Here is a 21,573-nt window from a genome sequence, read left to right on the forward strand (position 1 = left end):
TCACATAGTGGCTCTCTTTAGATTTAGCTGCTGCAAGCACTGGTCCACGAGCAGGGAATGAATGCATAAGGTTGTGCAGGGATACAAGTATGTCTGGATGTGTACCAAGTAGAAATGAGCAGGGGTGTGACGGCGCAAGATGGGAAAAGAGTCGCAGCCACTCCACTCCACGGCCCGACAGGGCAAGCGCATGGGTAGGGCATGGGTAGGGCATGGATGGCCACAGCAGAACTTTGACGCTGCAGGGCAAAGCAGGCATGCTAGCCATGCCATGCCACGCCATGGGAGAAGCAAACAGACCAGACCAGACCAGACCAGACCAGACCAGAGCACAGGAAAGCAAACCCAAGCAAAAGCACAACACCAGCACGCCTCCACTCCACAGCACAGCACAGCACCCTCTTTACGCATCGTCAGCTCCAGTCTGCATCCATCTCTATCCCACCCTTGACTCCTACCGCATACTCGACTATTTTCCTACAGTATAATATCAACTTCTTGGTTACCTTCATGCTGCCGCTGCATCTGCACCTTCATCCGCGGCTAAACACGAGCCCCGTTTGCTGTTGATTCCGATTCTGATCGACAGGGCATCGTGGCTCTCGCGAGACATCAGCCTTTTCCTTCGCCGCTCTCGTCATCGAAGTCTCATTCCATCCGATCGCACGCAAATTTGATAGAGGATATATACACCGACATGCGGAGGAGCGGTATTGCAGGGTAGAGGACATATTTTGTTTGCTGGTCGGGCGCGCGAGAAGCTTTCAAAACACAAACCATCGACACACACCGCTGGGAAAAAATACAAAGACACCATGGATCCAAGACAACCGCAGCACCCTTTCTCGCGGAATACCGCCTCGCCATACGGACGAACCCCCTTTCCTCCCTCCTCGAATCAAGCCCCCTTTCCTCCCTCATCGCATCCTCCTCCTGCTGCGCCAGCTTACTCGGAGCGTCAACGACGACCTTCTGATCCACCATATTACAACCCGCCACGAAATTATGGTCAGGATGGAGCGCCGATGGGAGGACCAGGACATACAAGACATCAGAGCACATCGTCGATAGGACAAGGAACACCTGTGAACCGAAGTATGCCGCCTCCCTCTTCACCACAACAGCAGGCACCTCAAGCTCCTGCACATCATGGATATGGCCCACCACCGCCTAGGGCGCCTCCTGTTTCTGTTGGACCACCTTCATCTTTTCCTTCGAATCGAGATCTTCCGACTTTGCCTCCGTTGAATCGGCCGCAGAGTACTGGAGGGAGCAGCATGTCAATTTCGTCGATGCTTGGAGGGCCATCTCGAGAACCAGCTCCACCACAATATGCGTCTCCAGTTGCTACATCTGCGCCACCAAATCCAATGTATGGACCTGCGCATGCATCACCTCGAATGGCCTCGACTGGTCCAGACTATGCTCCGTTTCGTAGACCTCAAACCCCCGAGCACCAGCGACCATATGATCCTCGGGATAACAGAGCAAACTCGGCTTCAGCCGGTTCCCCTACGAATATGAATCACCACTACACGCCAGAAGGCAGGAAATTTGGCACACCGCAGCAGGGATATGGCCAAAGAGTGGAAGAGCGGAGAGAACCAACCCGTATTCAGAATCCGAATGTACCTCCGCCACGACCAAGCAGTCAACCAAGCGCATTTAGCCATGGACCGCATCGAGTGCCAGAAAATCCTCGACCAGTACATCAAGAAGGTATGTTTGGGAGGAGGGTTGAGAATGTACCGCGGGCGCCTGAACCCCAGCGACAGGAACCCGCATATGGTCGGCCCGGTTTCGAGGAAAGACATGGTGCATATGGGTATGCGGAGAGAGAGAGACAAGAAAGAGAAGCGGCGATGCAACGAGAGAGAGATAGATTGGAACGAGATAGGGAGAGGGAAAGGGAAAGGGGGCGAGAAAGGGAACGAGACATTGCTATTCAACGAGAACGAGAGCAACGAGACAGAGCGGAACAGGAGTACGCCCACGAAATGGCGCGCAGAAATGCGCAGCAGGCATACAACCGACCCCCAGAACCAGCGAGGGAACAGCATGTTTGGAACCGCGGCCATCACGAACCACAGAGGCCCGAATATGACCAACCCCCACCAGCAGAGAGAAGATATGAATACCCAGGAAGCACTGGCCCTCAATATTCGGGTCCACCTCCTGCATATGCATCGAACGAGCCAAGGTATGGACCCGCTCCACAACCAACATCGGCACCTCACCAGAATCCACCTACAACCCATTATGAGGCAACCGCCTCACTCCAGGAAAGACTTCGAATTGCTCAGCAACAACAACAGCAGCAGCAACAAGAACAGCAACATCGCTTACAGTATGGCGGACCGCCTCCAGCTCAATATCAACCGCACGAGTCTCCTCAAAGGCGGCCCGTGGAAGATCCTCAGCAATTACAGCAGCAGCGAAATTTCCTCAATGTGCAGGAATTGAATCGCCGAGGCCGTGCTTCTCCTCTTCCGCAGGCAGTCCAAGGCGTTCAAGGCCAGCTGAATGGACCAGGTAGCGAGCCAAGTATCAAAAATGAGTTTGGCAAGATGTTCTCGGGTATTGGGAGTGGAGTCGGTGCTGCGATGGGTGTCCCAAGCCCAGTGTCTGCTGGTCCTCAGGGAATGCCGTTCTCAAATGCTGGACAATTACGTCGCGAGGATCTGGAGAGTTTGCAAGAGTCGCCAGTTGAAGCAGGTGGTCACAAGATTGCTCGTTCTGCATCTCGAGGTGGCCGAAGGCGGAAGCTCAAAGAGGAAGACAGTAAAGGCGATGATGAGAGCAGCACCGGAAGACGTACACCTAGTGGACGTGGTAAACGTGCTAAGACACATCATCATCACCATCACCAGTAAGTCATCTGCACCCTCTACATATATATCAGCTAACAGAGCTTTGATTGAGTCACCATCACCATCGCACAGATCCAGCTGACAATGCATCCTCGCCATCTCAATCCAACCTCACTCCATTCAAGAGCGCCAAGGGCTCTACTATCCCATCACCTCCAGGCCTTGAGAAAGCAAATCCCAATGTACATCATCATCACGTCCCACGACACCATCACCACCACGTGACTCCGGCCAAGCCACCTCCCCAAGTAAACACCGTAATCCCTAAACCGAAGACTACAATTCATAACAAAGATGTACTTGACTCTGTTGCCCATCTTCCTCGAAACAATCTCGGACACGGTTACTACAAGTCCACCATAAAACCAGGACGGACATCCGTGAAACGTGACTTGACGCCAGGTAGAGGATTTGCCAGCACTCCTGAAGCTCTTCCAAACTTTGAAGGCAGCGAGAATAGTATCTATACCATCAGGATTCCCCGGATTCACCTTGGCCAGATCGCTCGAGAAGAAATAACAAGGAGGAGAGCCGTATGGGGCACGGATATCTACACTGATGATTCCGACATCATCGCAGCATGTATACACCAAGGCTGGTTTCGCGGAGCGTGGTCGGATGATATTGATGTATCGTTGCTCGACCTGGTAATTGACATCCCAACCAAGAATGGCAACGTTCAGAAAGACATCAACATCGACGAAACTATCACCGCCCCTCCACCGACTGGCCCTATGGAAGTTCCCGAGAACCGCGATTGCCATGTCACCATCCTCGTCCTCCCAGCCCTTGAGAGCTACGCCAGCCTCACTCGCTTCGGCATCAGAAGTCGCGAATGGGGTTTGAAACGAGATGACTATCAAGGTGTGCACGATGGGCTGAGCTTTATGATCGCTAGCGTGAAATGGGTCAAAGGTGTCGATGGACAGGAAGCTCGTAGCGGGAATGCCAGGTCTAGAATATTTGCTCAACAACTCAATGCCCAAGAACTTGACGATGAGGAGGCGGAAGCTGAATACTTGCTGAACGCGCCGATGGGACAGGGGAGATTTGAAGAGAGTGATATGAGGAGTGGGTTCACGGGTATTGGGACGAAGAGTTGGTGGAAGGGCTCGAATGGGACTACGGGGAGTAAGCAGGGGAAAGATAAGGAGAAGGAGAAAGAAGGCAGCAAAGAACCTGCTTCGAAGGAACCACCAGCTTCCGAGCCGAATGAAGTTGAAAGTATAGAACGTGGGCAGAATCCTGAACCACAGCCCGAATCCGTCTCCCAGCCAGCGGACACAGATCAACAGCAACAGATCGACCGCATCACCGAACGCATGGTAGCCAATGCCAACACGGCTTCCGCGCCAGCTACACCTGACGCCTCGGCATTCCCTGAGAGTGTGCAAGCGGGTGCTGAGAAGGATAAGGATAAGGATAAGGACGGAGATGGCACCGAGGCTGAGACAGTCAGGAGGCCAAGCGGGATGGGTAGTGCGGCGAAGGCTATTCTGGCATTTGGACTTGATGGGAAGGGTGGGAGTGTGGGCAGTATTCCTATTTGATTTCCGTGGCCTAGGTGGGATGCGAGGAGGGAGAGATGGAAGGTGTGGTGCGTCTTGGAGTGCGTCACAGGGTTCGACGGGTGAGGGGTAGTACTTTTAGTCTCTGGGACTGACTGTAGGTTTTGGTTGACTTGCATCACACATCTTGGATACCTACGTCCGAACGTGCCGACAGGCACGGATGAGGAAGTGAAATGGCGAGATGGAACGGAGTGGACCGGATTGGATTGAAACGTTGTATTGTGCCGTGTTCTGTTCCATACATGCATTTTAGCGGTTTTTGACATCGACTGTATTATTTTTTATATCCACATCACGAAAAAACTCCTTCGCATTGCATTTGCACTTATGAGCTTCCCAATATCAAAATGCAGAAAACAGTGTGGAAAGCTGCATCACCTACTTTTATTCAAACGGAGAGTCAGGGTTTCGACATGCACCTAGGATGTGCTGCGCCACGAAGCCACAGAGCTGATTTGCATCATACCCATCCATCTCAAATTCCTCAATTCTGGTTTCTTCCATAACTCTATCTGTGTACATTCCTAGCAACTAATCATCATCTTCTAGCTTTTTTTGGGGGTTGCGATGGATCCTCTCAGCGTCTCGATGGCGATTGTTGGTCTTCTCTCGGCGTCCTGGAAGATATCTGAGGTTCTCAGCCCCCTGATTTCAAAGGGGAAGAATGCTCCTGTTGAGCTTCTCGACATGAAAACAACCGTTGACACGATACGATCAGTACTCTTCCAACTCCAGCTGATGTTGCTGGGCCGAATGAAAGTCACAAGGGGGCGGACCTCGCTGATCCTCGTTGATCAGATAGTGGTACTGTAACCTTATCAGCCTGCGTGTCAACCTTCTCGGAACTCGATGTCTTTGTTGAAACTCTTGGATCAGATGAGCAGCTAGGCCTGATGGATTGAGTGAGGTGGGCGACGAAAAGTCCCAACTATTCAAGAGCACATGAAGAGATTGGAAGCCCACATGGAAGGCATCGATGACGTTGATGGTGACCATCTTGACTTGCGAATCTACGTACAAGGCTGAAGATGCTGTGGACGAGCTCTCGACGACCATTCAGATCCTTCTGGAAAGCAACAGACTCATCGCTGAACGTTTGGCATCGATCGAAACAGGAATAGGCATCGATCCTTCCATCATCCACCTACCTGATCTTGCTCTAAAGGCCGAGCCTGAGAATGTCATTCGCAATGCGGCAGGATTTGCTTCTGAAGAAGAGCTGGAACAACCCTGGGTTTACAAGCGGTCTATCGTGCGGGATCCTGGCGGCGGAGCATTTTCCGTGATAAGTTCAGCTGGGAGAACTGCTTCATGGTCAATGCTCTCTGGGTTAAGCTTATCTGACAACATTTCAATCATTACAGTGCAAAGCTCTACCCTTGTATGCTTTCGATGTTGGTAACAGCCAGCTCTATCAGTTTGGACAGTTCGATGAGAGTCACGAGGATCGTCTAGCTCCAGATCGAACGATACTCACCACAGCGATGGATGACACATCCAAGAAAAGAAACATTCAGAACTCGTCTGGTCAGGATAGTGGCAACATTTTTGTCCAAGGACTCAAAGACGCCAGACCCAGAACCTACGGAACAGCTACTCCCTCGCGTGTTTGGCGTTCACTTCAGCCAAAGTATAGCTTATGCCAATGTCGCAATTAGTCTGTTTGATGCCGAAGGAAGAAACTATATCTATGGCTACGTGCCCATCGTCGTCGCAAAGTGTGGAGTCTTTCTAAAAGAGAGAGGTCAGAGCAAGGAAACTTACTTCTATGACCGAACACACCAATGTGCTAATACTGATTGATTTAGGACGAGAGGTCGAGAACATTATCTACACAAGCGGCTCGGCCAAGAGGGTACAGGAACTCCAAGCGGTTTTCGGCCGTTCAGATCGCTATGGGATGAAGTTCGTTTGGGCAGGCTACACCGTGCATGATGCTGCAAGCTTGGTGCTGAGATTCCTGAAGACTTCCAAGGAACCGGTCATACCATATGATCATTACGAGCCATTCATCTCATGTCTCAAAAGCGATCTCGGCACTGAAAAAAAAACAAGCATTGTTGAGTTTCAACAATGTGTCATAAGCCTGCCACCATCCAACCGACATCTCCTCTTGTATCTACTCGACTTGCTCGCAGTGTTTGCAGAGAAATCGGAAAACAAACCTCATGACATCCTCACGCTTGGTCGCAGTGTTCCAACCGAGCTTGCTGTCGAAAGAGCCACAGACAATGACAGCAGAGGATCATGAACTTGCGGCCTCGGTGATGGTTTTCATGGTGGAGAATCAAGACTACTTCTTGATTGGGTTGGCTGGTGCATCTACTACCACTGAAGAAAATGTAAAGGATGTGACCGGACCACCGAGTGAGGATAAAGATAAACAATGTGAAATGCCCGAGGGTATGGACAAATTGAGTCCGCTGAACAGGAGCAAGAGTGCCGTGTTCAGAAGCTCTGTGACTGTTGGAGATCGAGAATCGAGAGCTTACTCTCTTTGAGATTCTATAATGCTATGCTTAGTATTGGATAACCTCAAGAATTAGTGCTTGCATGATTGATAGTGGAATTAGTATAGAGGCGCCGACTTCAAAATACCTCTGCTTTGAGTAGTTATTGGATAGTTGAGGGACTTAATGCATGTGTTACAGCAGGAATTTCTAAGACTGGAATGGTGATTCCTTGATTCCATTGATATTTATGAATAACAGTGCTTTAAGAAACGTTTAGTCACTTTTGTTTGTCCGGGTATCAGAAGAATGATAATGTCACGATATTCCCGCTGATCAAGCGTGGGGGCCATTCCAGAATGAGTAAAATCTCGTCAGTGAGATGCAGGATACTTCTCGAGCGGAGTTAAGAAATCAAAGAGATTCGATGCAGGTGGTAAATGGCATGAGACTAGATGCTCCTCGAAAGTGCAAAGAAAATATCAACACATGAACACAGGATCCTTTGTTGCCATTGTTTGGCAGGCGGCCCTTTGTACTCAACTATGAATATGATGGAAGGTACGTCTCACAAAGAATCATTGTTGCGGTAAACCTCCTCTGAATCATCCTCTGCGTCTTTCCTGTGTTATAGGGAGGGCTAACCAATAACGAAACAGAATAGAGGTTCATTGTACAACAAGCTTGTAAGGACGAACAGTAATATAAGAAGCTTCAGACCAAGGAACAATAATTGATTGGGTGATATACATACTCATTCTATTGTTCCTTTGATCTGTATACTTAGTACATAAGCTATTTATTCTTGTAGCTTCCACAAACTACAGAAACATTCATTTAGTAACCACAGATCCTTGCCGCCATACCGACACTTCAATACTTGCCTCAGCTTTTCCAATCTTCTACTTGGGACGTAAACTATGGAATTCGTTGCTATGCGGGACTCTCTGCAAACTTGGGAGGATCATGTCGACATCTGGGCTCCAGATCAGGTTGACGAACTTTCCTACCTCGAACTACCTGACATTGAACCACTGGTTCAGCGTTCCTATGAGCGACCGTGCTTTTCACAGTATCAAAAAATGGCTTCAGAGTTGAAGGTCTCTGTCATGAGAGCAACGATCGAGCCGCGGATTATTAACATTCTGAAGGAGCGAACACTTGAGGACAGGATTAAGTACCTGGTCTGCCCCCCAGCCACTTTTCAAGGACTGTGCAGAGCCGACCAACTCACTCGCGAGACTCTCCTAGAGACGCACTCATTCAAGTTCCACAACTTCATGATAAAAGGCTGCCCAATCCTCATCAACAAAGAGACTGATATCCTCTGTTTCGAAAACCCAGAAGCACTCTTGAAATTTGTAAACACCCGCAATTCATGCAAGGTGCTGAGAGACGAGAATTTCGCCTCGATTGCAGTCTACTACAATGCCTACAAGGATTCGCATTATAGCCTTGTCAACAATTACCAGCGCGATGGGCTACTGTGCGATGCTCTCATGAGCGCAATCAGGAGTTTTGGGTCGTTGCGGAAGCTGTACCTCTTGCAAGAGGGGTATCCAGCTGAGGGAGAAGGCAAGGCTCAGTTGAACATGAGTAACTTGACATCTTACACGCGGACATATCTCGCTTCTGAGAAATTGGAGTGGGATAAAATGTGGTATGATGTGGAGCGCATGAACAATTTACCAATCGGACAAAGCTACCGCTGGAGACTTCCAGAGGTCGTGGTCATCGCGGAGGGGGAATTTGTGCGGCAATTTAGGGCTGGAGAGATTGAGATCTGATTGTATTTCATGTTTATGATCTTATAATACTAATGGTCTTAATCAATGCTCTAGTCCTTGCCTGGTGCTCTAGTCCTTGCCTGGTGTTTTGGAACTTGGTCATAGGCTAATTCAGTAATCAGCCACTTTGCCAACTAGAGACACCATCAATGAAAAATACACTCTTGGGCATTACGAAACTTCAATTCTTATAATAAAACTTTTGCCAACAGGTCATATGCATACGAAATGATTCTTATTATCTTTTCTTTCTTCGCTTTACTTTTCTTGTGGATTTTTGGTGAAGAAGCGAATTTGCAATGCAGCAATTTGAGACTGGCACATCTGCTTGCCATTGCAAGTTCTTCCTCATTGCGGACTCAAAGATGCACTGGCTCTAGGTACCCATAGAAACATTAAACGACACAGCAATGATACACTGGAACAAATCCCGAGAACTGGGGCGAATTCGGAAATCTAAGTTAAGCGAAAGCATAAATAAACAACACTCCTGGAATACAGAAGCGACGAGTTCCACTTGAGACCCCTCTGAACGATGCACATAACTCTCTACAACAATTCAAGAACCACAATTCGAGAAAGAACCTCATCCAGCGATCCCTAACCCCCTCTCTTGGCCCCAAACTCAGCACAAGTCACAAACCTAACCACCGGCATCTTCCACATCTCCTCTAGACTGTCACCACTCTTCTTAGCCTCCTTAGCAGCATTTCTATCCCTCGCATACACCTCTCTTATTCTCTCCACGATTTTGTTTCTAAGTTTAGCTGCTTTGGGAATCTGCCTCTCTCGTACCGTCACGACTAGGACTTCCACCGTGGCGAAAAGTTTGAGCATGGTTATCAGTGGTTGGATACCGTCTGTAGTGCTCAGATCTCGAGTGAAACGGACAGCTAGTCTACTGACCCTCATGTTCTTGAGATGTTCAGAGTGTGTAGGTGCGGGGGTTGTAGCTGGATTAGAAGCAGGGGGCGAGTTTTCATCCAGAAAAATCTTCACTGCTGCAGAAGAAGTGAAATACAGAGTATCGAACCTGGGACAGAAGAAAAAAGGGGTGCGGAAACCAGGAAGTGTTGTTTCGGTGTATTTCTTGTTGTAGCCTTGCCAGATCCAATCTTCGTAAAAGATTCGAGGTCGACGTACGGGTGTGACTATGAGCGTGGATGGTGTGCTTGGAATGATGTTTCGGGGCAAGTCGACGTGGATGATCCGTTGGAAGGGTTCGACATAGTCTAGGATTTGGTACCTGAGCTCTACTGGGAGGTAATGAGCTAGGTGCCATTGAAGAGGCGAGTTGACGAGTTCGATAGGCATATTCTCGTCTTGGGGAGGGGATAGTTCGTCGTTAATATTTGTGAGTGGCATGTTGTTGCTCAACGATTTAGTTTGGGAGCAGGGATTGAAAGACTGAACGAAGAGAAGGGAGGTTGTTGAGAACTCTTGAGGACTCTTGGGAGCATCAGTTGGTTCTTGACTTCTTATAGAAGCACTCATATGCTCTGGAGAGGGACGCAGACTTGCTGTACATTGCTGTAGGCTCGAACTGAAGTAATCATTTCAGCATTTTGGTTCGGCTTGTATACAATAATCGTTGCTATGAGACAAATGTAGGGAGGGACAAGCAGAGAGCAGAGTACTGGTGGCAATGATAATGTATTTTGATATTCAAATGACCAAGCGTGACGATGATGCACAGGTAACTTACTACTGAGGTACAGCAGATTTTGACGTAAAGCCGAGGTCAAAAACGACATTCACAGTTTCCTACTCATAAAGGCTGTGTCAAAAATACCAGAGAAGAGATAGACAGTGGATGATCGAAGCAGACGCTTTTATGATTCCTCTACGCAAGTCATATACAGCATATCAATCCTACCAAACCCAGTAATCCCATTCCATCCAGCATCAAACAAGACTAAAATCTCAAATCCCACCCAATCTTCGGCCCAAGAGTTGGCAACTCATCAGCCACACTCTGCACATCTTTATCACCACGTCCACTCAAACAAATAACAATATCCTGACCCTTCTCCATTGTCTTCGCTAGCTCAATAGCAGCATAGATTGCATGTGCGGTCTCCAAAGCAGGGATGATACCCTCAAGTTGGGAAATGAGACGGAAGCCAATGAAGGCCTCGGCGTCAGTTGCAGCAATGAACTTGGCGCGCTCGTTATCTTTCCAAGATGCAAGTTCGGGTCCTACGCCGGGGTAATCGAGACCAGCAGACACGGAGTGAGTGTCTGAGATCTGGCCATTCTTGTCTTGTAGGACGTACGTGCGAACACCGTGCAGAACGCCGATGGAACCTCCGCTGAGAGTGGCGCTATGACGGTCGGTATCGATACCGTCTCCACCAGCTTCAACACCAAGCAGCTTTACAGATGGGTCATTAGAGAAGGGGTAGAACATTCCCACGGCGTTGGAGCCACCTCCTACACAGGCGATGACTGCGTCTGGGAGTTTGCCACGCTTTTCTTGCATTTGGGCTTTGGTCTCGTTGCCAATAACTGATTGGAAAGTGCGGACAATGGTTGGGAAGGGATGGGGACCGATGGCTGAACCAAGAATGTAGTGGGTGGTGTCAAGCTTGACAACCCATGCACGCATAGCTTCGTTGACTGCATCACGCAGGGTGCGGGATCCAGCCTCGACAGCGACGACTTGGGCGCCGAGAAGCTTGATTCGGAAAACGTTCAAAGCTTGACGTCTTACATCTTCCTAAAGTGATTGTTAGCATTTTCCAAGTGGAGTGCATGAAGAAGCTTACGGCTCCCATATAGACTGTACACTTCATGTTGAACTTGGCACAGACTGTTGCGGTTGCTACACCGTGTTGTCCAGCACCCGTCTCACAAATAATCTCAGTCTTACCCAGCCGTCTTGCCAAAAGAATTTGTCCAAGCGCATTGTTAATCTTGTGACTTCCAGTGTGGTTGAGATCTTCTCTCTTCAACCAGATATTGGCACCACCAGCATGCTCGGTAAGTCTTTCGGCCATATGTAGATGACCTGGCCGTCCCATCCAAGGATAATATGACCTGTACTCCTCCCAGAATGATGGATCATCCTTGATCTTGTTGAAACCCTCTTCTAGCTCAGACAGGCAGTCCATCAGCGACTCTGGGACATACTGCCCACCGAACTCTCCAAATCTTTGTTGAATGGATGCAGGATCAACTGGTCCATCTGCATTCAGAGCTTCAATCTGATCAACCAGGTTCGGTCCACTTGACTCCTTGATGATAGCATCAACGTGGACATTATCTCCACTTGGCTCCTTCGCTCCATTGACAGCCTCGACAATCCCAACTTCTCTTGTGAGGCTTCCGTTCGGAGCCTTTCTCCGTCCACCGACCTTAGCACAATATTCTTCAACATTCTTCGCTCCCTCTCCAGGTTTCGACTCTGCCAAAGTAATAATGATCTGACTACCGATGACGACACCATCTGCGATTTCGGCAACACTGAGGAAATGTTCTCTTGTGCTGACACCGAATCCGACAGCAGCTGGTACATTTCCAGAATAATCCTTGACTCGTTTCAGAAGGTCAGGAAGGCCTGTACTCAGTGAACCAGTTGCGCCAGTGACACCCATCCGCGAGACAACATATATGAAGGAGTCGGCAAGCTTGCATAGAAGCTTCATTCGTGATTCAGAGGTAGCGGGGGCGATCAGAGGGACGTATGAAAGTCTGTGGAGGCATGTGTCAGTGATTATGCCCAGTTGAATGCCACGGTTCTGAATGGGCTCTGACTCACCCTCCTCTCGTGCAGTAATTCCTGAATGTAACAGCCTCCTCGGGCGGCAGATCAACGATGATGAAGCCGTTGACACCTGCTTCTCTGCAGTCCTTCAGTAGCCTTTCTTCTCCGTAGCTCAACATCGGGTTGTAATATCCCATGAACAGAACCGGTACTGTCAACCCTTTCTTTCGTGCGTCGCGGACCATTTGTAGGACTGAAGTGACCGATACTCCATTTTTCAGGGCTTGCTGTTGTAATTGTAAGCATGCAGTCTCTCAATTGGACTTCGTGTTCGTACTGTGTTGGCTTTTTGGATTGTGACACCATCTGCGATTGGGTCTGTGAAGGGGATACCAAGTTCAATTACATCTGGGAAAGTTAGTACTAAATTCTCAGAGACAATTGAAATGCTTACCTGAGCCACCTGCCTCCATTCCCAGCATAACATCCACCGTCTCCTCGGGCGTAGGATATCCCGCCGTAACATAAGTCACCAGCGCGGGCTGAATGTAACAGTTAGTTATCGAGTGGCGCTATGGAGGGGTTGCCATTCGAGAAAAATAAACATACTCTTCCCTCTCCCTTACATTCTGCGAACTTGTTCTTGAGGCCTTCCATGATAACGATTGTTGAGAAGTGTGTATGAAGAATCAATGGCAAGAGAAGAGCAGGATGGTAGACATAGAAATATCTGAATGAGTCAAGATCAATAGCCGTCCGATACGGCAGGGCAAAGACGCCCCCGCGGCCGAAAGAGGTCACCGCCTTGGGCAGGATTATGTAATGTGGGAATTGTTGACTTTGTCGTTCCGAGGTCGCCACGAAATCAACGACATCTGTAAATACAGCACTGAACCGCCCAAACTGGCCGAATCCCCTAACAGCAGAGATCCAGCATATCAATTCATCATGTCACGTCTCCTACATCGAAAGATTTCCCTTCCATCCCGTCGCTTCTTCACCACCTCCCGCCTCAGACCAGCTTTCTCCACTGGCCCAGCACCACCCCGTCTTCCTCCAAAAGAACAAGAAGAGTTTGAGCGTCTCCAGAAATCATCCACCGGTGCCTTCAGCACGCCTCGAGCCATAAATCCCACAATCTCAACCACTCCTCGCTCACGCCCACAAATCAATCAATCGCCTGCATCTGCTACAGACTCGAAGGCAAAGACCGCGGGGGTAGATGTAGAGGTGGAAGCTGTGGACGCGAGGATAGCTTCGACGGGGAAAGGTGAGGAGTTGCATCCTGATATAAGGAGAGGTGCGAAGCCGGAGTTTGAGGGAGAGAGGAATCCAAAGACGGGGGAGGTTGGGGGTCCGAAGAATGAACCGCTGAGGTGGGGGAGTACTGGGGACAGAGGGGATTGGAGTTATAACGGGAGGGTTACGGACTTTTGAAGAGAGAGGGGATGGGTGGAATCGTTATGGTATTCGTGCGAGGGATTTGTACAGTTATTGAGAGTGATTGTAGGATATTGTGGGTGGGTACTGGTATGAAAGCATTGCTGGCATCAAGTCCTGATTCTATTTCTATGCTGGATCTAGGAATAGTGTGCAAGCTATGTATTAGGTAAGACCGGCCGACACCAGATGCTCCCAAACGTCATCCTTCCTCAGACATGATGACGCAGGACTCGTCATCTCACGTTCATGACCAATGCAGAAATTCTTCCAACAGCCATTTCGCATAATCCCATTCGCATCGATAGCTGGGAATCTGGTACCTCACCCGCCTTGCGTACGGAACTTTGTGAAGACAATTGCCACGCATATCAGCCCAGACTCCAGACCACTGTCTCCACTCACTCTTGAGTACAAATTCGAATTTCGGTAGCTTCCACTCCTCAACAGTGCAGTCCGCAAATTTCTCCTCCGTCTGTATCGACTCTCTGATTGCATCGTCTCGAATAATGGATAAATGACTTTTGGACCGAGAGACGAAAGCGTCGGTCATGAATTTGCACAATGCAAGTCTTTCGGGACACATGTCTGAGTCTGAATAGTAGAGGATGACTTTTTCAAGGGTGAGCATCTCCCGAAAGTAAAAGAACTCACATATCCGACTGCCCCAGTCATGTTCTGACTCGACTGTCGACCACTTGTCCAGATCCAGCGCAATGGATTTAATACCGCACTGTTTGACGAAAGTGAAGGCATTGGCTAGGAGAGTAGAATCTGGAGAACTTGCTCCATATATGGCATAAACAGGACTTCGATCTGGATTTAAAGCGCCATCTACAAAGCAGACTTCGAGGATCTCTTGGCGAATTGCGCGATATTCTAAGGTGTCTAGTAGTGTCTGTCTACTGACGTTACCGGTTTCCCATGTGGTTTTAGCAAGTTCGCGTGATAACGAGCAGACTTGAAGGACAGGAGGATGATTGTGAATGGTGAAAAATTTCTTCCGCCAGGAATGCTTGCGGAAAATGCATTTTCCAGTAAGCCAGTGCTGCCCTGCGCGTTCCATGATTTGGATGATGAGACGGGAATCGGCGATCACGATTTCCCAAATGATGATCTGGATCTCCTTGGGAAATTTGGTGAACAGAATGAAATCTCCTTCAGATTCGGTTGCCTCGGTTGCCTCGGTTTCAGAAAGAGGTAGTGGAGGTAGTGTCATGGAGTGGTATGCTGTCTTTCCTCTGGAGCTTAGTTTTGTTAGCATTTACTTTTGTTGCAGTACGAATGCAATACGACTTACTGCAGAATATTACCGAAGATCGACGCTGATGTTTTGAAAGCAACATTGCACCCCATCACGGAATAGGGGCGCTTCTGATTCTCAGGAGCCATTGCGTACAGTACGTTTTAGCAAGTGTCGGGATAGCTCAAGGTGATAGTTGAGTCAGTCGAAATTGTTCCCAGAGTCTTGGAAGTGCCGAATGAGATAATGTGTCGAAGCTGCTTGCTTTATTAAAGCTGGGAGCAATGATAGACCTCAGAACTTGATCGCATTTTCTCTAGCCCATTTTCGGCGAGTGAACACCGCTAGGCCAAGCATGTCGCATGGCCAGTATTGATCAATGTTACGATATGTCGTTTAGATTAGCCGAGCTTCATATTTTGTCTCGTTCGTTGTATGAAATAGTCGCATGTTCTGAGTTGTCTTGATTGATTTGTATCTTGAATCTTACTTTTGTTATGAGACAGATCGCGGGGATCAATCACTGTTGTGAGGGGCCATTCTTGTGTTTCTTCCCAGATAGAAGACACTGTGCCTAAATTCCAGCCAGGCGGTAAGTTTAGGCTATCTCAGTAGCATGGAGAATAGCTCGAGAGCTAGAGCTGATGTGTGTTCAATATTGCTTTTCCGCGATAGCTCCTATCTTAACTAGGGCAAAAAGTCATACAGCGACGGAGCGTAGCAAAGAAGGGACGTGCTGAGAAGTCTCGTCGAAAGTTTCTAGCTTCTTGAAAAGCAGCTAACAAACCAATATTTCACATACATTACTTAATTAGGATAACGAGAGGCACCGTGAAAAGCCTAGGCAACATCTAACTTTCCATCGATGTACTTTTGTAAGAAAATCACATCAACCCTGGTGACCGTCAGCTTTCCCTCGTTTCGTACCTGCGAATGGAGCTCAAATCTCGGGCAAAATCAAAACAAACGGAAACTCACCACCTCTCAAATTTGCGTCCCACCATCTCCATTGTTCCAATCTCCCTGAAGCCCCAGCTAACATACCAATCCCTTAACCCTAAACCTCCACCCCTCGTCTCTACATCAACAGCCATGACCGCCAAAAGCTCTTTGATTCTCGTCTCCTTACATGACTCGAATAATGCCTTCAATAGCACAGATCCAATTCCCTGGTATAGATATTGAGGGTAGACGAAGAGACAGAGCTCTCCCGTATGAGTATAAGCTTGGAGGCTGGGCCGGTAGGGTGAGATGTAGGTGTAGCCGACTACTGTCTCTTCTCCTGATGCTGGGTCTTCTTGGGTCTGGGATTTAGCTGGGAGGATGGCTACTAGGAAAGGAAGTTGGTTCTCTGATACTATGTTGTGATATCTGGCTTCGAACTCAGCCTCAGTGAGACCGATTGTGGCGAATGTTAGGACGGTGTTGAGTGCGTAGTGGGTTTGGATGGCGGTAATGGGTGTGAGGTGCTTGGGCTCGGCTGGCTTTATTATGAGATCTGGAGCCATGGCGCACAGATAATCGTATGAAAGAGGAAATGGATCAATTTCTGGATATCTAGGTTGGAGTTTACTGGGAAAGGTGGGGTGGTGCAATTTTCCCCCGCTCGCTTATATGGCACTGGCTGTGAATCAGCATTGACCTTGGAAATAGTCGCTCTTCGTATGCTACGTAGCTTCAGAACAAATGTACTCATACTACTGATACATGCTTGATATAATGAATTCGCCATGTAATTCAGCGCCAGTTTCGGAGCTTTGGAGGCACAAAGGTAAGGTTATCAATCCCAGGTGATCAATAACCAGTGGAGTTTCCCCAATATCGGTTCAAACTCAGATACTGTCAACCTGAAAGATCGCCTTGGCATGCTCCTTCATACTGACATCAACCGAGGACTACCAGGATAAGACTAGTAAAAGAAGTCATCTTTACCTACTTCTTAAACAGTGTGTATCTCAGCTTCTCTTTATCATAGAGCATCATAGTTATTCATTCTTGTCATCTTGGAAAGACCCAAGTTGCAGGTATATTACTATTTCTCTTTTATCATAGTCATTTTGTCATGTCCCTAAAGTTGTGGCGTGAATTGTGAGTTATTCATCACAAAAGCCACCTTGGAGACCCGCTGGCATACTCTAGATTGACATCCATTGGTTCCAACCAGGGCATCCAAAGCACCTTACACGATATCTGGATCTCATGTACAGAAAATTGCTTTTGAAAACTTAGATTTTGTAGAATACTGCTGGGTTGGTGCTGAGAGATTACATCGTTTGATCAAAGAATTCTCCGTGAAATAACTTCAGCTTTCATCCCCTGGCAGACCCTCAGTTGCAGTGTTCAAGATATTAATCCATTTCACAAAGCTATAAGAATTACAGACGTACGCTCAGTCTCGAATAAAGAACCTTGCTTGCTGTTGTGTTTTGATGCAGTCCGGATGATCTGACGATCTGCTTACCCCGATATATCCGGCTCGGCCGAAGGGCTGTACCGGACCGGACATGTAACTTAGCAAACCGTCACTTCGCCTTCATGTTAAAAGAGCCCCATAGATTCATCGATTGATGATGTTCTTAGTTTTCTATGCCACCCATACTTAATACACTCGAAAAATATGGTTCTGAAAGTCCTGATCGTGGGTGGGGGCATTGCTGGGCCATCTCTCGCTTATTGGCTGTCCCGCCTCAACACTGAAGTAACACTCATCGAGCGATTTCCCAGAATACGGGCATATGGCCAGCAAGTTGACCTTCGGGGCCAAGGAGTGCCCATGATGAAGAAGATGGGTATCGAAGCTGCAGTTCGTGCAGCTGCCGTGCATGAACCAGGTATGCAGCTTGTTGACCAAGATGGGAAGCAGACAGCGTACTTCCCAACCATGGCGACGGATACCACACAGCAGAGCTTCAGTTCAGAGTTTGAAATAATGCGTGGAGATTTGATTAAAATACTGGTAAGTGTGGTTCCCTACCTCTGAGTATCCCATTTTGTAAGCGTGGAGGACCAAATTGACTTATCTGCAGTACGATCTCACTCAAAGTAAAAGAAATGTGCAGCATATCTTCAACATCTCTGTGAAGAATCTCAAAGAAGATGATACCAAGGGACCCGAGGGAAACGTTCACGTTGAGTTTTCGGACGGTCGCAAGGATAATTTTGATCTCGTTGTCGGGGCAGACGGGAGTGGTTCCCAAATACGCAAAATCATGCTTGGTCCAGATGGACCCGATCCACGATACTCACTCAATGCACACATGGGCTTCTTCACCATTCCATCTCTTCCAGGAGACTCTGATAAGTGGACATTCTGTAACCTCCCGGGCCGCAGAGTTATTGGGACAAGACGAGACCGACCGGACCTCTTGCGGATATACATGATCATATACGGGAAACAGCTCGCACTCGAGGCAGCGCAAAGGTCCGACAATTTGGAAAATTTGAAGGAAGAATGGGATGCATTGTTTAGAGGCAAGGGATGGAAGACTGATCGTTTCATGCATGATCTCATGCACTCACCTTTGGCTGACGACCTCTATTCGACTCGACTAGAAGAAGTGCGGCTCCCGAAAGGACATTGGTCAAGGGGTCGTATAGTCTTGATCGGTGATGCTGCACATTCTCAAGCGGTCAACGGCCAAGGGGTCACTCTTGGAATAGTAGGATCGTACGTCCTCGCTGGAGAGATCGCAGCACTGGCGAGAAAGGAGGGGACAACGCTGTCTGCTGCAGTCAGTCAGGGGGCAAGAAACTACGAGGAGACATTCAGACCCATGGTATCTCAGACACACGGAAGCAGTTTTGCTTTAGGAACGTTCCTCCCAGATTCGCAATTTGGGATTAAGATTCTACATGCAATTGCAGGGTGGGCCGCCAAGTTGGGCTATGGGCAATCTGGAGGTACCGGCTCGGATCGGATGGCAACCTGGTCAACACCTCAATACCCAGATCTGGAGGTGGAGAGAATTGACTAATATTATGCTGGCCATAACAATGTCAATTATTTGTATTTTGAATCACGTGTATGCCTCTAAACGTCAATTGGCCATTACTAAACGAAAGTTTAACTTGACTGTATCGCCTGAGGACAACCCAATGTTGGCTTGAAAGCATCAGGCCACTCATGTTGTCATCCGACGTGGTTGTCTGAAGCAGGCATGCCATCACAATCTCGAAACAGAGTACAATTTGGAGACGATAACAAAGTTTGGTCTAGAGAAATATTTCTGATGTGAGGCTCGAGATATCAAATTTTGGAAGTTCACGAGCATGTATGTGTCCAGGGTGATATCGAAATCACAGCGCAGATATGACAAGTCATAGACGATGCCCCGATAAAATCACTGCCTGTTTTTAGTACGAGTGTATATTACGGAGGCAGATCCGGAAATCCGGAATCTCATTTATCGCAGAAGTCGACAGCTTCATGAGGTTACATTACTCAGGCGAGTCAGGTAGGTTTTGATTAAGTCATAAACTTCGCTACTTAAGAATTGAACGCTGCTATTGGATGGGCTGTTGGTTTCATTGTGCCAGAAAGTATATCTTGGAATCAAAGCCCGATGGGTCTGTGCGGAATAAAAACTCTGTCTCCATTCTCTTTATCCGTCTCACCCGTGAGGAGATCATCAAGAATCGTGCGCTGCCAGACTTGAGACGAGATAATTGTGGTCTACCAACTCTGGGGTATAGACAAGCTCGAGGTTCTACTACGCCTTGGCGCTCCGACCTTTCGACAACACCATGTCTTCTAGGGCTCTATCTTGACGAATTCCGGCGGAAGATGACAGCACCAGCATATTGATCATTCAGCACAGAAACATGGCTACAAGCCAAGGAGCTTTACCTCCACCTCCCGGTATCGTCGCAGATCTGCGTCATCCTCGCGATGTTCTAAAAACAGTGAACTTTGTAGTACAAGGACTCTGTCTGGCATTCGCTACAGGCTTTGTTGCTTTGAGAATGTATACAGGACTAGTTATTCAGAAGTCAATCTTTAAAGAAGACTGTGAGTATTTCATTCCCAGCTACATGATGCATGACTGTCTTTTCGGTCCGCTTATATTCCTAGGGGTGTGCCTCGCAGCTTGGATGATGTTCTCGGGGTATCTGGCGGACAACATAGTTCGTAAGTAATCTTGCCGTTTCGGCCAAGAGGAGAGTTGCTAATCAATCTACAATCGCGCAGTTGGCTTTTTTGGTGGCGGAAATAACGTATGGGAAGTATCTCGAAGCGAGTTAGAGGACTTCCTGAAGGTAAGCTTCCACTGACGCTGTTCTTTACATCAATCTTGTATTGTACCGAACTTTGATTCTAATATATAGTCAGGTCAATTATGGAGGGCTTCTTCTTTACGGACTAACAGCATGTCTGATAAAGCTTACACTTCTTCTCTTCACCGCTCGTCTATCCAAGACTGCTCACAAGTCCACGAGAGTGATCAACTTCTTCATCTTCGTAATACTGGGCTTCTATATTCCAATGCAATTCGCCAAGACCTTCATCTGCACTCCAATACCCGCCTACTGGAACCGCGTACCATATCCTAATTCAACTTGTCTAGACATGAGGGCTATAACCATATCGGACACAGTTATGAGCACTGTAACCGACCTTGCCGTCCTGCTAGTACCCGTACCGCTGGTTTGGGGCATGAAGATACCGCTGAGAAAGAAATTCAGGGCCATCGGAATGCTCGCGGCGGGAGGTCTTGCGGTTGTCGCAAGTATCACGAGATTGGTATTTGTGAGACATATATGGGAGACTCACAATGGAACGCTGTATAATGCTGCATTCAACATGTTCGGGTACGTCACAACCTGCAAGAATTTTAGTTGGGCGAATAATGTTTGCGACCGGCTAATAATATTTCAGGGCTGCAGAGACTTCCGTTGGCTTAATTTGCGCTTGTCTACCCTCCATGAGCTTATTTCTAGCCCATCATAGGCGTGGGGGCTCGGAAGCTGCGAGTTCATCAACGCCCGTTGTTGAGTTAGGAGTCGCTGAATCGATGCCGTTCAAAACTTAAATCTGGGGTGCAAGAGGGTCAAATAAAAATCTTACACGACAAAAGATCAACGCATTTCTCTAACTAATTCATATGGATGATGCAGGGAACTTTGATAAGGTGTCTCTGTCTATTGAGTGGACGAGCAATTGTGGACTTTGATTATCGCGTACTAGGAAACCAGCACGCAATGTAATGATATATTCTTGTCCCCCTACTCGACATTAAAGAAGAACTTGGAACAAGTCACTTCCAGCTCTAATCTTGATTGATCTGATCATATGATCTTTCTGGTTGTTTACATAACTTGTACGGTTGTACCTAGCCGAGTTCGCTTGGAAACTCTTACAAACTCCCGGAAATTTATTAGATACCAGAAGAACTCATTCATGGGTTACATTAAGGTCACCCATGGTTGAACCACTTTGAATTCACCAGGATACTAAACTCGACCTTTCCAATTGTTTCTAGGTTATGGATGATTTTAGTCCTTGTAGA

At 47.9% G+C, this 21,573-nt stretch overlaps 10 protein-coding genes across 10 annotated transcripts; 6 read left to right on the forward strand and 4 right to left on the reverse strand.

Annotated features, from left to right (window-relative positions):
• Positions 1-815: 815 nt before the first annotated feature.
• ONS95_007138 (uncharacterized protein) lies at positions 816-4,420 on the forward strand (the record flags this gene model as incomplete). The annotated part of the gene is made up of 2 exons (XM_058500633.1): positions 816-2,869; positions 2,923-4,420. 2 exons carry the CDS (start codon positions 816-818, stop codon positions 4,418-4,420), a joined length of 3,552 nt encoding a protein of 1,183 aa, XP_058349450.1.
• Positions 4,421-5,417: 997 nt separating this feature from the next.
• Positions 5,418-6,692, forward strand: ONS95_007139 (uncharacterized protein; the record flags this gene model as incomplete). Its single annotated transcript, XM_058500634.1, has 4 exons — positions 5,418-5,723; positions 5,806-6,046; positions 6,078-6,185; positions 6,250-6,692. The coding sequence occupies 4 exons, from the start codon at positions 5,418-5,420 to the stop codon at positions 6,690-6,692; spliced, it is 1,098 nt and encodes a 365-aa protein (XP_058349451.1).
• Positions 6,693-7,811: 1,119 nt separating this feature from the next.
• ONS95_007140 (uncharacterized protein) lies at positions 7,812-8,678 on the forward strand (the record flags this gene model as incomplete). The annotated part of the gene is made up of 1 exon (XM_058500635.1): positions 7,812-8,678. One exon carries the CDS (start codon positions 7,812-7,814, stop codon positions 8,676-8,678), a length of 867 nt encoding a protein of 288 aa, XP_058349452.1.
• A 600-nt stretch (positions 8,679-9,278) lies between these two features.
• ONS95_007141 (uncharacterized protein) lies at positions 9,279-10,043 on the reverse strand (the record flags this gene model as incomplete). Its single annotated transcript, XM_058500636.1, has 1 exon — positions 9,279-10,043. The coding sequence occupies one exon, from the start codon at positions 10,041-10,043 to the stop codon at positions 9,279-9,281; it is 765 nt and encodes a 254-aa protein (XP_058349453.1).
• Positions 10,044-10,300: 257 nt separating this feature from the next.
• On the reverse strand, positions 10,301-13,116 carry TRP5 (tryptophan synthetase). The gene is made up of 6 exons (XM_058500637.1): positions 12,994-13,116; positions 12,839-12,926; positions 12,722-12,792; positions 12,439-12,671; positions 11,447-12,371; positions 10,301-11,397 (listed from the first exon to the last, which is right to left on the reverse strand). The coding sequence occupies exons 1-6, from the start codon at positions 13,039-13,041 to the stop codon at positions 10,594-10,596; spliced, it is 2,169 nt and encodes a 722-aa protein (XP_058349454.1). The 5' UTR covers positions 13,042-13,116; the 3' UTR covers positions 10,301-10,593.
• A 200-nt stretch (positions 13,117-13,316) lies between these two features.
• On the forward strand, positions 13,317-14,818 carry FMP21 (putative mitochondrial protein, conserved). Its single transcript, XM_058500638.1, has 2 exons — positions 13,317-14,447; positions 14,531-14,818. The coding sequence occupies exon 1, from the start codon at positions 13,333-13,335 to the stop codon at positions 13,819-13,821; it is 489 nt and encodes a 162-aa protein (XP_058349455.1). The 5' UTR covers positions 13,317-13,332; the 3' UTR covers positions 13,822-14,447; positions 14,531-14,818.
• On the reverse strand, positions 14,072-15,088 carry ONS95_007144 (uncharacterized protein; the record flags this gene model as incomplete). Its single annotated transcript, XM_058500639.1, has 1 exon — positions 14,072-15,088. One exon carries the CDS (start codon positions 15,086-15,088, stop codon positions 14,072-14,074), a length of 1,017 nt encoding a protein of 338 aa, XP_058349456.1.
• An 819-nt stretch (positions 15,089-15,907) lies between these two features.
• Positions 15,908-16,575, reverse strand: ONS95_007145 (uncharacterized protein; the record flags this gene model as incomplete). Its single annotated transcript, XM_058500640.1, has 2 exons — positions 15,908-15,962; positions 16,046-16,575. The coding sequence occupies 2 exons, from the start codon at positions 16,573-16,575 to the stop codon at positions 15,908-15,910; spliced, it is 585 nt and encodes a 194-aa protein (XP_058349457.1).
• Positions 16,576-17,604: 1,029 nt separating this feature from the next.
• Positions 17,605-19,579, forward strand: ONS95_007146 (uncharacterized protein). Its single transcript, XM_058500641.1, has 2 exons — positions 17,605-18,023; positions 18,094-19,579. Exons 1-2 carry the CDS (start codon positions 17,685-17,687, stop codon positions 19,039-19,041), a joined length of 1,287 nt encoding a protein of 428 aa, XP_058349458.1. The 5' UTR covers positions 17,605-17,684; the 3' UTR covers positions 19,042-19,579.
• Positions 19,580-19,652: 73 nt separating this feature from the next.
• On the forward strand, positions 19,653-21,511 carry ONS95_007147 (uncharacterized protein). Its single transcript, XM_058500642.1, has 5 exons — positions 19,653-20,075; positions 20,139-20,195; positions 20,256-20,323; positions 20,397-20,875; positions 20,943-21,511. The coding sequence occupies exons 1-5, from the start codon at positions 19,889-19,891 to the stop codon at positions 21,094-21,096; spliced, it is 945 nt and encodes a 314-aa protein (XP_058349459.1). The 5' UTR covers positions 19,653-19,888; the 3' UTR covers positions 21,097-21,511.
• Positions 21,512-21,573: the final 62 nt, after the last annotated feature.

This window comes from Cadophora gregata (assembly GCF_030347475.1).
Source record: "Cadophora gregata isolate MNR1 chromosome Unknown scaffold_19, whole genome shotgun sequence".
Classification (NCBI taxonomy): domain Eukaryota; kingdom Fungi; phylum Ascomycota; class Leotiomycetes; order Helotiales; family Ploettnerulaceae; genus Cadophora; species Cadophora gregata.